General features: G+C 36.0%; 3 protein-coding genes across 7 annotated transcripts; 2 read left to right on the top strand and 1 right to left on the bottom strand.

Annotated features, from left to right (window-relative positions):
* Positions 1-352: 352 nt before the first annotated feature.
* LOC111452871 (vegetative cell wall protein gp1) lies at positions 353-907 on the top strand. Its single transcript, XM_023093791.1, has one exon. The coding sequence runs from the start codon at positions 353-355 to the stop codon at positions 905-907; it is 555 nt and encodes a 184-aa protein (XP_022949559.1).
* Positions 908-2,720: 1,813 nt separating this feature from the next.
* Positions 2,721-4,309, top strand: LOC111443518 (calmodulin-like protein 8). Its single transcript, XM_023081361.1, has 4 exons — positions 2,721-2,916; positions 2,975-3,132; positions 3,225-3,305; positions 4,047-4,309. Exons 1-4 carry the CDS (start codon positions 2,841-2,843, stop codon positions 4,182-4,184), a joined length of 453 nt encoding a protein of 150 aa, XP_022937129.1. The 5' UTR covers positions 2,721-2,840; the 3' UTR covers positions 4,185-4,309.
* An 897-nt stretch (positions 4,310-5,206) lies between these two features.
* On the bottom strand, positions 5,207-9,429 carry LOC111451245 (serine-aspartate repeat-containing protein F-like). 5 transcript variants are annotated; one of them, XM_023091862.1, is made up of 7 exons: positions 9,157-9,429; positions 8,996-9,058; positions 8,759-8,917; positions 8,478-8,669; positions 7,835-8,377; positions 7,487-7,711; positions 5,207-7,419 (listed from the first exon to the last, which is right to left on the bottom strand). In XM_023091862.1, exons 2-7 carry the CDS (start codon positions 9,036-9,038, stop codon positions 5,369-5,371), a joined length of 3,213 nt encoding a protein of 1,070 aa, XP_022947630.1. In that variant the 5' UTR covers positions 9,039-9,058; positions 9,157-9,429; the 3' UTR covers positions 5,207-5,368. The 5 variants fall into 5 exon arrangements, with proteins under 5 accessions (XP_022947630.1, XP_022947398.1, XP_022947704.1 ...); XM_023091630.1 differs by having other exon boundaries at positions 5,208-7,419; positions 7,487-8,377; XM_023091936.1 differs by lacking the exon at positions 7,487-7,711 and having other exon boundaries at positions 5,208-7,419; positions 7,733-8,377.
* Positions 9,430-10,650: the final 1,221 nt, after the last annotated feature.

The following is a 10,650-nucleotide window of genomic DNA, read 5'->3' as shown; positions in this document are numbered from 1 at the left end:
CCCCCCCCCCCCCCCCATGAAGTTCAGATAATTCTTACACGTTTGTTTCTTCTAATGGTAAAATCGAAAGGGAAGGGAAGGGGATTTAGGCTGAACACCCATTGCCCTTCTCTCCAATATTTAGAACACTCTTCACATGCTCTCAATGGAGGCTCTTCATAAAATGTTCTTCTGCTCAGAGATGGGGACACGTGTGGGCAAGGCAAGGGTTCCGGCATTTTAGAGCTTCACACGTGTAAGCATAACCTGCCAAGTGTCTGCACCCGTGTCACCTACTCGCTCATTCCCTCTTCCTCCCTCCTCTGTTACCAAAGCCCGAACCGTTCCACAAGAGATCTTCATTTCCGTGAAAATGTCCTGCACCTCTCCCTTCTCTTTCACTCTCATAAGGAAAACGCTTCCCATTTATTATTCTTCGTCTTCCTCTTCCAATCTGGTGATCCCTTCGTTCCCTTCCCATGGCGAATTCCTCCCCTTTAAAAACTCTGCGCCTCTCTCGCGTTTTCTGCTTGTCGGGGACTCGCCGGAGTTTCCCCAAAAGAGCCCCATTCCGGAGCCTTCTGTCCCCCTCGAAATTCCTCAAATTTCGACTTCTCCAGAGATTGACCCGATCACTCCGCCAGAGCTTCCGCCGTTAACTCCCGGGCCGGATTTTCCTGGATTGCCGTCTCCCTTGCCTCCCGGACCCGACTTACCAGTTCCGCCGGTTCCATCCCCTCCAGGCATCGACGTACCCATACCACCCCATAAGCCTCCAGATATAGAGCCGCCAAGGCCTGGGTCGCCGGTGCCAGAACCGGACATATTGCCGCCGCCACCACCGGAGTTTCCACCGCCGAGGCCTCCCGGTCCGGAGATATTGACGTCACCGTCTTCCCCTGATATTCCTCCGGTATCTATGTTTTGATGTGGATGGTAATGATTCTTCCGGTTGTAATCTGTCAGTTCTTAAATTACAAGTTTTAATCTTTAAATGTTTTTTTTTTATGCCTCAAATCACTAGTTGGTTGGTTTTCTTGGTTTTATATGTCCATTGCTTTCTAAAAGTTCTAAGCAAAGTCACTAGAACTTACCTCAAAAGTAGACAATATCGTATCATTGAAGGGAGTCGTGGGCTAACATGGTATCAAAGTCATGTCATAAATCATTTAGTCGTACCAATAGATTGGTAAATCTTCACATCTCGAACAGAGGACTACAAAAGAACAAGCCTCCTCGAAGGTAGTAAAAAATGACTAAGACTCCAAAATAGTCGAACTTCGATTAAATGTAAGCGTACTTTGTTCGAGGGGAGGACTTGGATGATAAAAGTCTCACCTCGGCGAGGGGAATGAACATCTTTTTATAAACAAAGAATACTCTCACACCATTGAAGAGGTCTTCCCTTCTGGGGAAGTCCATGGCAAGAGTCCTGGTGTAATGTGTTGGTGGGTGGGTTCGAGGGGGGAAGGTGTTGGAGGTTTTGATTTACCATTTTAATTAATTTATTTATTTATTTTCTTTTTATGTACTTAATTAATTACCAAAAATAATTATTCAATTAGAATAAATTAATAGTAATTCATTTAAATATACATGTAATTCATTTCTACAAATAAAAGTTAATTAAATGAATGTATTACTTATTTATTAAATTATTCATTAATTAGTTGATTACGAGAGGCTAATGTGGAAGGGTAGTTTCGACCATTTTTACTAATGGATTATTTATAATCCTCGGATTAGCTTATTTAAAATTAAATTTCAACTCCACTATAATTCGATTATTTTTTATGGTTCAAAATAGGTTATAATGTATGATAATTATAAAATTATAAAATTTTATTAAAAGCATTTATTTGAGGATAATTTTAAGATTATTGTTTTTAATTGTACAACTAATTATTTAAAATATTAAATATTATAATAAAATATCTGATAATACTAATGTAAATAAAATATAAATGTTATTTATTTATATGAAATTACATGGCATCTTCTTGTTCCTCACGTAGGAATTAATTTCATAATTTAAGTTCGATTTTCCACGAAGTGAAATATATATATATATATATATATATAATGTAATTGTCGTCATAAAGTTTTAACACGCAAAGACCAAAAAGAAATAATAATAATAATAATAATGTCCCGACCAAAGCTTGATTTTAGGGTTTTGAATTGAAAGTCAATTCCCCATTTCCACGTCTTCCTTTTTGAACCTCTCCCACGTGTACACGTGTTAATTCCTCTCCTCGAGATGAGAAAGCCTTGTTCAATTTTTATCTTCGAAAACTAGGAATTTCTGTCTATTTTTTTTAATTTTTTTAAATGGTTCTTTGAAAGATATTAAATTTATGATATGGTTGAATATATACGAACACGACTCTCCATAATAGCATGATATTGTCTACTTTGAGCGTTAGCTCTCATGCGCTCATGATTTTACTCTGGACTCCTCAAAAAGGTCTCAAACTAATGGAGAGAGTATTCATTGATCATTTTAATTAGTCGACTGGGACTTTCATCGTCCAACAATATTTATATATTTTTTATATGAAAAAATTGGAGACGGGGGAGAATTGGGCATGGATTTGGGGCAAGACTTTTATTAGGTCAAACAGAGTACAAGTTGCTAAAGTTTGTCCATTATGTCAAGTTGGTGGGAGACTTGGAAGGGAAATTCTTCTCTACAAAATAACCTAAATTTGACTCATTAATATTAGCTTTAATTTCTTTTTAAAATCAAATACACTTCAGATTCCGCCATTCCCAACTCACCCCTGTTTTTTTTTTTTTTCCTCCTCTCTGTTTCTGTTTGTTTCCCGAGAAAATCCTCTGTTTGAAGAAAGAAAAAAAACATGGCGGAAGTACTGAGTGAAGAACAGATCGTGGAGTTTAAGGAAGCGTTTTGTCTCTTCGACAAAGACGGCGACGGTGAGTGCCCTTTCTTTCTCTTCTGATTTCCTTTTCCGGAATTAACGTTGTTTCTTAGGTTGCATTACGATTGAGGAACTAGCGACGGTGATCCGGTCGTTGGATCAGAATCCGACGGAGGAGGAGCTGCTGGATATGATCAAGGAGGTGGACACCGATTGTAATGGAACCATCGAATTCTCTGAGTTTCTCAATTTGATGGCCAAGAAAATCAAGGTTTGATCACACGACCAAACCAACGAATTCACGACATGTCGTTCCGACAATCTCAAAGTCAATGTTTGAATCTTGATTCTGTTTTTGAACAGGAAACTGATGCAGAAGAAGAACTTAAAGAGGCTTTCAAAGTGTTCGACAAAGATCAAAATGGTTTCATCTCAGCTACTGAGGTCAATTTTCTTCTTTCATTTTATACAGACGAACACAACTCTCCATAATGATATGATATTGTCTATTTTGAGCATGAGCTCTAGACCTCGTGCCAATGGAGATAGATGAACACGACTCTCCACAATGGGGTATGATATTGTCCACCTTGAGCATGAGCTTTAGACCTCGTACCAATGGAAAGAGTATTTGCTCTAAATTAGCCGATGTGAGTCTTTCATCATCTAACACCTCTCCTCGAACAAAGTGCGTCTCCCCTTAATTGAGGCTCGACTCCTTTGGAGTTTTAGTCATTTTTTACTCCCTTCGAAGAGGCTTGACTCCTTTTTCTTTTGGAATCTTTTGTTCGATGTTTGAGGATTTACCAATCTATTGACACGATTGATTGGTACGACTAAGTTTAGGGCATGACTCTGATACCATGATAGACGAACACAACTCTCCACAATGGTATAATATTGTCGATCTTGAGCATGAACTCTCATGGCTTTACTTTGGACTTCTCCAAAATGCCTCGTACTAATGGAGAGAGTATTCTTTGTTTATAAACTCATGATCATTCCTTAAATTAGCGTACGTGGGACATTCATCATCTAACACCCTTCGTAATTTTTCCACATTTTCTATTCTTATTTTCTCTCCTCCCAAACACTCATTTTTAAACAATTATAATTAAAATTGTATAAAGTTGAATGATTTTCAGCGGAAGATCTAACGGCTGAAATTTGTTTAATTATGTGCAGCTGAGGCACGTGATGATCAATCTCGGGGAGAAGCTAACAGATGAAGAAGTGAAGCAGATGATCGAAGAAGCCGATCTGGACGGTGATGGTCAAGTCAATTTTGATGAATTCGTCAAGATGATGATGACCGTTGGATGATGATTAAAACTAGCCTTTCATCAACGGACCAAAAAGCTTACTCCAATTCATTTATTTTCATACAATTTAATTTATTTCCTGTTTTTTTTTTCTTTTTAAATAATTATTAATTTGTGGTATTTTCTTTTTGTTTTGATCCCTAAGTTTATGAAATTTATTTTTCGTAGATATAATAATAAAAGTCCAAATATAAAATATGGTCTACAATTTTTTTTTTCAATTTTTAATTGGGTCGTCAAATTAAAAAAAAAATAAAAAAAATCAATTTTGTCCTCCTACGAAAGTTTGTTAACAGAAAAATGTTTTATAAAAAAGCTGATGTGACATTAAATAATTATTTTATTAATATCTAGATAAGATAATATAATATACTACTTGATGCTAATTCTCATATTAAAATTTCCACTTGTGAATTAACAAAAATAAATTATTTTAATAACATTAATAAAATACAAATTAGCTTAATATTATCATTTTAACTCGAAAATAACTCTATCTACGTTATATCTCAAACTACGGAGTCAAAAATCGGATTCCAGCTTATATGTTATTGAGTTAAAAGGATAATTAATTTTAATTAATTAAAGAATGTTTTAATTATGGATTTTGGATGTTGAAAGTAAAATTAAATAATTTGAGCGTTAAAATATCATTTTCGTCTCGATATTTTATATTAAAAATATATATATGTCTATTATTCTTTTTTCAAAATGTTTATAATATGTATTTTTTTTAGGGTAATAATTACATCATAATAAATATTAAAAGGGTATTTGGTGAATATTGACTTTGACCATGCCTTGTTGGACCATCCAAATATCCAATCCAATCAGCTTCAAGACGCGTGTTGTTGAGAATTAAATTTATTTGATTTATTTTTATCATCTTCTCTTCCACGTATTGATTTATTAATTTCATTAAATAATGTTTATTCTAAACTATATTTGGCTATAATTTAATTAAATAAAACATTATATTTAATAAATTGTATATTGCATTCACAATCAAATCCAAATAAGAAAAAGAATTAAATGCAAATTTAAACCACAAGATGAGATGATGACCTGTAAATTTGGCGGGAAGAGAAGTGTACGGACAGTGCGAACAAGCTTGTAGAACCGTAGCAGGAAGGGAAGAAAACCAGTGAAAACCACTCAGAAATTTGAATTCGAGAGAAAATCCGATCAATTGATTGCAGTAGCACAGCAGATGCAGGTTCCGAAGATTAGGGATTTGCTTCTGCGCTTCCCTTTTCGAATCGGCGATGGCGGTGGTAAGTCTTTCACTGCGTTTTTAGTGGCGCCTAATTTATGTTGATTGGTTGCTGTGGATTCCATCTCCGATTCTCCTTTTTCTTTTGCGAACCCTGGGAATGAAGGTCTCGATTTCTCTGATTCGCTTCTTCCTAGCTTTACAACTCGCTTCTCCGTCGGATTTGGGAAGCTAATCTCCTGCAGATTTTGTAAGTCTTCGATTGTCTTGATCTGGTATAACAATGGAATTTTCTCTGTTTCTACTGTCTTTCCTTCGCTTTGGATATCTATATTGAAGCTAGGCGATTTACGCATTTCGATATGAGCGACTGAATTGTCGGAATTTGATTCGTTGCTTGTTCTTCCTGGAGATTCTTGATTTTCCTCTCTGAATGTTGAGAGGGGAAGTGTTGTTACATTCTGTTCGTCGATCGGATTTGTCGATGGTTTAGTTTCTGTGAATGTTGCTGAAGCTGTTTGTATATAATGTGGAGAGTCTGAGGAATTTTTCTTGGATTTTTCAGATGCTTTTTCGGTTATTTGCCTCAGTGTTGAGATTGATTCATCTGTACTTTCTCCAGTTTGAAATGTGATCGAAGCTTCCTTTTGATGGCTTTGAGGTTGAAGCCCTAAAAGAGGTTCAAATAAGTTTTCCTCTGGCTCTCGTCTTTCCCCTTCATGTCCAACGTTTGTTGAAATTTCCGTTGTCTCTCCCATCCCTTCATTCTTATGCTTGCAATCTCCAATAGATGAATTGAAAACTTCCATAACTTGTTCAGAAATTTCCAGATATTCTTCATCTGAATCCTCGCAATCTTCTCCAGGAGTCTCGTTCTGGTTTCTGACAACAGATTCAGAAGCAGCATTTTCCTCGGAGTGCGACCTAATCGTGTTAAATTCCTCTTGGACCTCATTTGAAATCTTAGATTGAGTTGGAAGATTGTCTTGAACGATTGTTTCAGTTCCCTGTTCTCTTAATTGGGGTTTTTCTTTCAAAACCGTGCGTCTGTTTTCAACCTCAGGAACTTGCATGCATGGCTTCGGTAATTCTATCACCAGACTCTCTTCCGGTTGTGAACATGAAGTATTATGACCGATCAAATCTATCGCAGTTTCTTCATCTTTAGTATCGACAATTTTGGCTGCTGGCATTGTATTTTCATGCCATGGCCTTGGCTCTATTATATCACAGTTCTTCTCCATATCTGTCTCTGCCTCTGCGCCGAAACAATCCACGTTAGTTAATTTTTCTGTGCACATGAAGTGATCATTCTCCTCAGTATGTTCCAAACTAGAGCCGAAACAGTACTTGCTTTCTTGTAAGGATCCATCATCACTTGATCCCCCCAATGATTCTGCCTTTTCAGGCAATCCATGATGAATAGACTTAAGATCTGAATTCTTTTCAGATTTTGGATCGTCCTGTACATGTAACGTCTTGACATCGTAGCTTTTTCCCTTCTCTGCATCATGCTCCTTATCTGTATCTCGAAGAGCATCAATAACTTGATCAGCATCGAAATCTGAGGGCTTTCTTAATTTTGGAGCTTGTGCTATCATGTCGAAGTTGGAAACTTTTTCCTTCAGTCCATCACCTTCCTTATCAGTATCTTGATTGGTTTCAATAACTTGATCAGCATCAAAATTTGAAGTCGTTTCAGATTTTGGATCTTCTGATGCTTGTTTTCTCGTGTCAAAGTTGGAATCTTTTCCCCTTGCTCCATCATTTTCATTATGTTTTTCTTGATCATTATCAATAACTTGATCAGCAACAAAATCTGAAAAGTTTTCAGATTTTGGGTCTTCTGATGCTTGTGTCATCGTATTGCAGTGTGAACCTTTGATCCTCTCAATATCACCTTTTTCTTGATCATTATCAATAACTTGATCAGCAACAAAATCTGAAAAGTTGTCAGATTTTGAGTCTTCTGATGCTTGTGTCATCGTATTGCAGTTTGAACCTTTGATCCTCTCAATATCACCTTTTTCTGTCTTCTGATGCTTGTGTCATCGTATTGCAGTTTGAACCTTTGATCCTCTCAATATCACCTTTTTCTTGATCATTATCAATTACTTGATCAGCAACAAAATCTGAAACGTTTTCAGATTTTGGGTCTTCTGATGCTTGTGTCATCGTATTGCAGTTTGAACCTTTGATCCTCTCAATATCACCTTTTTCTTGATCATTATCAATAACTTGCTCAGCAACAAAATCTGAAAAGTTTTCAGATTTTGGGTCTTCTGATGCTTGTGTCATCGTATTGCAGTTTGAACCTTTGATCCTCTCAATATCACCTTTTTCTTGATCATTATCAATAACTTGCTCAGCAACAAAATCTGAAAAGTTTTCAGATTTTGGGTCTTCTGATGCTTGTGTCATCGTATTGCAGTTTGAACCCTTGAGCCTCACAATATCACCTTCCTTTTCTGTATCTCGATCGGTATCAAGAACGTGATCAACATGAAAATCTGTTGTTTTTTCAGATTTTGGATCTAAGTTGGAACCTTTACCCCTCTCTCTATCATCTTCCTTATCTGCATCTCGATCAGTATCAATAACTTGATCAGCATCAAAATCTGAAATCTTTTTAGTTTTTGGATCTTCTGATGCCTGTGTTATCTTGTCGAAGTTTGAACCTTTTCCCCTCACTCCATTTTCCTTATCAATACCTCGGCCAATACCGAGAACTCGATCCATATTGGTGGTTTCTTCTGAATCTGCCATGGCACAGTCTGCTGAATGGTAAGTGTCGTTCAAACTCAATCCCAAAGCATCCTTGCATTCTTCTGGAGACTTGTTGCTATCTTCTGTGAAAGATTCGGCTTTAATGTTGAGCAATTCATGCTGAGTACTTTTGAAATCTGAAGTCTTTTCAGGTTTCGGCTCATCTAATGCTAGTATTGTTGTGTTCAAATTGGAAACTCCCTCCCCTTCTTCCTCTGTTTCAATTTGGAGCATACAAAACGATTGATTAGATGCTATGAAGTTTACTAGTACTACATACAATTAAATTACAGAAGTAAGGGAACTTCTGCTGACCTTCCTGGTTTGAAGCCTGCTTTTCATGCTCATGCTCATTTCCGTCCGATCTATTCTCTTCCGGATCAAACTCTTTTGTTTTATCCTCTTTAGAGTTGGCCTGGACTTCATTGTCCTCTTTAGTTCTGTCTGGTAGCTTTTCAGAAACCACATGAAACTCTGCCGTATTACATTCTTTATTTTTTTCTTCCTCTGCATAAATATATAGGGACAGTAGGTTGGATAAGACTCTAGAATACTAGAAGTTATCTATAACAGAGATGTTAAAATTCTGTGCAGACCTTTATCTATGACATGGTGATTTCCATTTAGTTTATCTGCACCATCCGAACCTGGCCTAGCCTCTTTTTGGCTGAAGTCTGCAACTTCATCCGCTTTGACTTCGTTGGCCCCACCTTCCAGTAAAGATTTTTCTGGATCAGTTCTTGCCTGTTCTTCCTCTGCATCAATAGAACAGAAAACACGATTATACATGTCGTAAACTAGTCTTACCGAGGCTATTCAGACTTCAAAATTACCTCTAAATTCAGATGTGTTATTGTTTCCCATCTCATTTCCCATATTCAACTCAACAAATCCTGCTATTAAGGGGTTTAATACACAACACTCACAATTCTATAACTGACAAGCTGAATAAAATCGGCATTAAAGGGGGCTTCTATACTTCAAACTTCCTTACCATTGTGATGATCATGATGATATTTGACAGCGTGATCTGTTGTAGACAGCTAGGTTGTTGACACAAGATTAAACAATTTCAGAAATGTTGCTTAGAACATAAGCTCTAAATGAGTAATCTGTCAGCCGAACTCTTTCAACCTCTCACTCCTCTCTGACACTGGTTCAGCTTTATAGCTTTCAAGATTTTGTTTAGTACATAAAGTTCGACAATCTTCCACTCAAATGAGCGCTAATGATCTGTCGTTATGATTGTGCTTTTGCAACTAAAATTTCTAGACTGTTTTCAGTATTTGTTGGAAAAGGTTGTTGTAGTGGTAACCTTAAAGCAGGGGTACATCCAAACTGGACATCACTGGAGCTGCCATTTCTGGGGTAAAGCGCCTTCTTGCTGTGTTTTTCATTAACAAATTCAATCCCCCATATGTACTTTTCATCATTTTCACTATTTTTAAAGGGAATGGGTCGGCTAACTAGAATTGCAATTGCTATATTATTGCATTGTCATCATTCTGCGATGACATCTGTAGATGAACTGCACTCCTCAAAATTGTTTAGAGATAGATAGTCTTGATTACAAACTAATAAGTTATGAGTCCCTTTGATTAAAGTTAGAGCTTAACTGATATAATCATTCTCGGTTGGAGTTTTTTTTTTTTTTCTTTTCGAACAGGTGGGCCGATTGATCAACATTTCTTGAGCTTTAATCTTGTTGGTGGTTGATGCAAGGTGGCTGAACTCCATTATTTGGGAGGACGAGTTCATCATATCAGTAATTTGGTATGTAAGTTCTCTACCTGTCTATTGCACCTTTAAGAGTTAAATAATTGGGCTGCTCTGCTTTTTCCTCATTAACAAAATCAAAAGATAATGGTGGGGGATACCCACTAATCAGCTTTTCCGGCAAACAATTGATGAAGGAAATGAATATACGCATTGGGACCGTACATCTGCCCATTTGTTTCTGTTACAGTGTAGTTTTCGAACTTCAAATTTGATTAATTATTGTTGATGATTTAATGATTACAAAAATAAAATGGTTAGAAAATTATTTGATCCATCAAAATTTGACGCAGGTAACGTATTACCTTTAATAATTTATTTGTTAATGACATACCATCGGCTACTTTTGTAATTATTTTATGTTTTTGGCTTTAATAAATTAACTTCTCTTCTTTTTTAATTTTAAAAACAAAATCTATTTGTTTACTCATCCTGTCTATTTTCATTTTTCTTATGAACACATTACAAATTTTAATTAAAATTTAAAAAACAAAAATAATTTTTTAAAAACTATTTTTTAGATTTCAAAACATTTTAAAACACATGTAAAAAAAAAAAAAACAAATAAGCTTATGGGTGGACCATAGGTTAAAGTAGTAATTCTAGGCTAAGTTCTGGAACCAAAAAAATATCTGGGAACAAAATTATGAACCTACGACTATTTTTTTTTTTTTTTTTTTTTTTTTTTTTTTTTTTTTTTTTTTTTTTTTTT

Source organism: Cucurbita moschata, unplaced genomic scaffold, assembly GCF_002738365.1.
Source record: "Cucurbita moschata cultivar Rifu unplaced genomic scaffold, Cmos_1.0 Cmo_Scf00001, whole genome shotgun sequence".
Lineage (NCBI taxonomy): Eukaryota > Viridiplantae > Streptophyta > Magnoliopsida > Cucurbitales > Cucurbitaceae > Cucurbita > Cucurbita moschata.
Note: the sequence above shows the minus strand (reverse complement) of the source record. Positions and strands in the feature narration are given on the sequence as shown.

Excerpts from the sequence above, each read along its gene's own strand:
- LOC111452871 (XM_023093791.1), top strand. The coding sequence starts at position 353 with ATGTCCTGCACCTCTCCCTTCTCTTTCACTCTCATAAGGAAAACGCTT.
- LOC111443518 (XM_023081361.1), top strand. The coding sequence starts at position 2,841 with ATGGCGGAAGTACTGAGTGAAGAACAGATCGTGGAGTTTAAGGAAGCG. Across the intron at positions 2,917-2,974 it reads CTTCGACAAAGACGGCGACG|GTTGCATTACGATTGAGGAA; the intron begins GTGAGTGCCCTT and ends GTTGTTTCTTAG. Across the intron at positions 3,306-4,046 it reads GTTTCATCTCAGCTACTGAG|CTGAGGCACGTGATGATCAA; the intron begins GTCAATTTTCTT and ends AATTATGTGCAG.
- LOC111451245 (XM_023091630.1), bottom strand. The coding sequence starts at position 9,038 with ATGGGAAATGAGATGGGAAACAATAACACATCTGAATTTAGAG. Across the intron at positions 8,918-8,995 it reads TAACACATCTGAATTTAGAG|AGGAAGAACAGGCAAGAACT; the intron begins GTAATTTTGAAG and ends CTATTGATGCAG. Across the intron at positions 8,378-8,477 it reads GCAGGCTTCAAACCAGGAAG|AGGAAGAAGGGGAGGGAGTT; the intron begins GTCAGCAGAAGT and ends AAATTGAAACAG.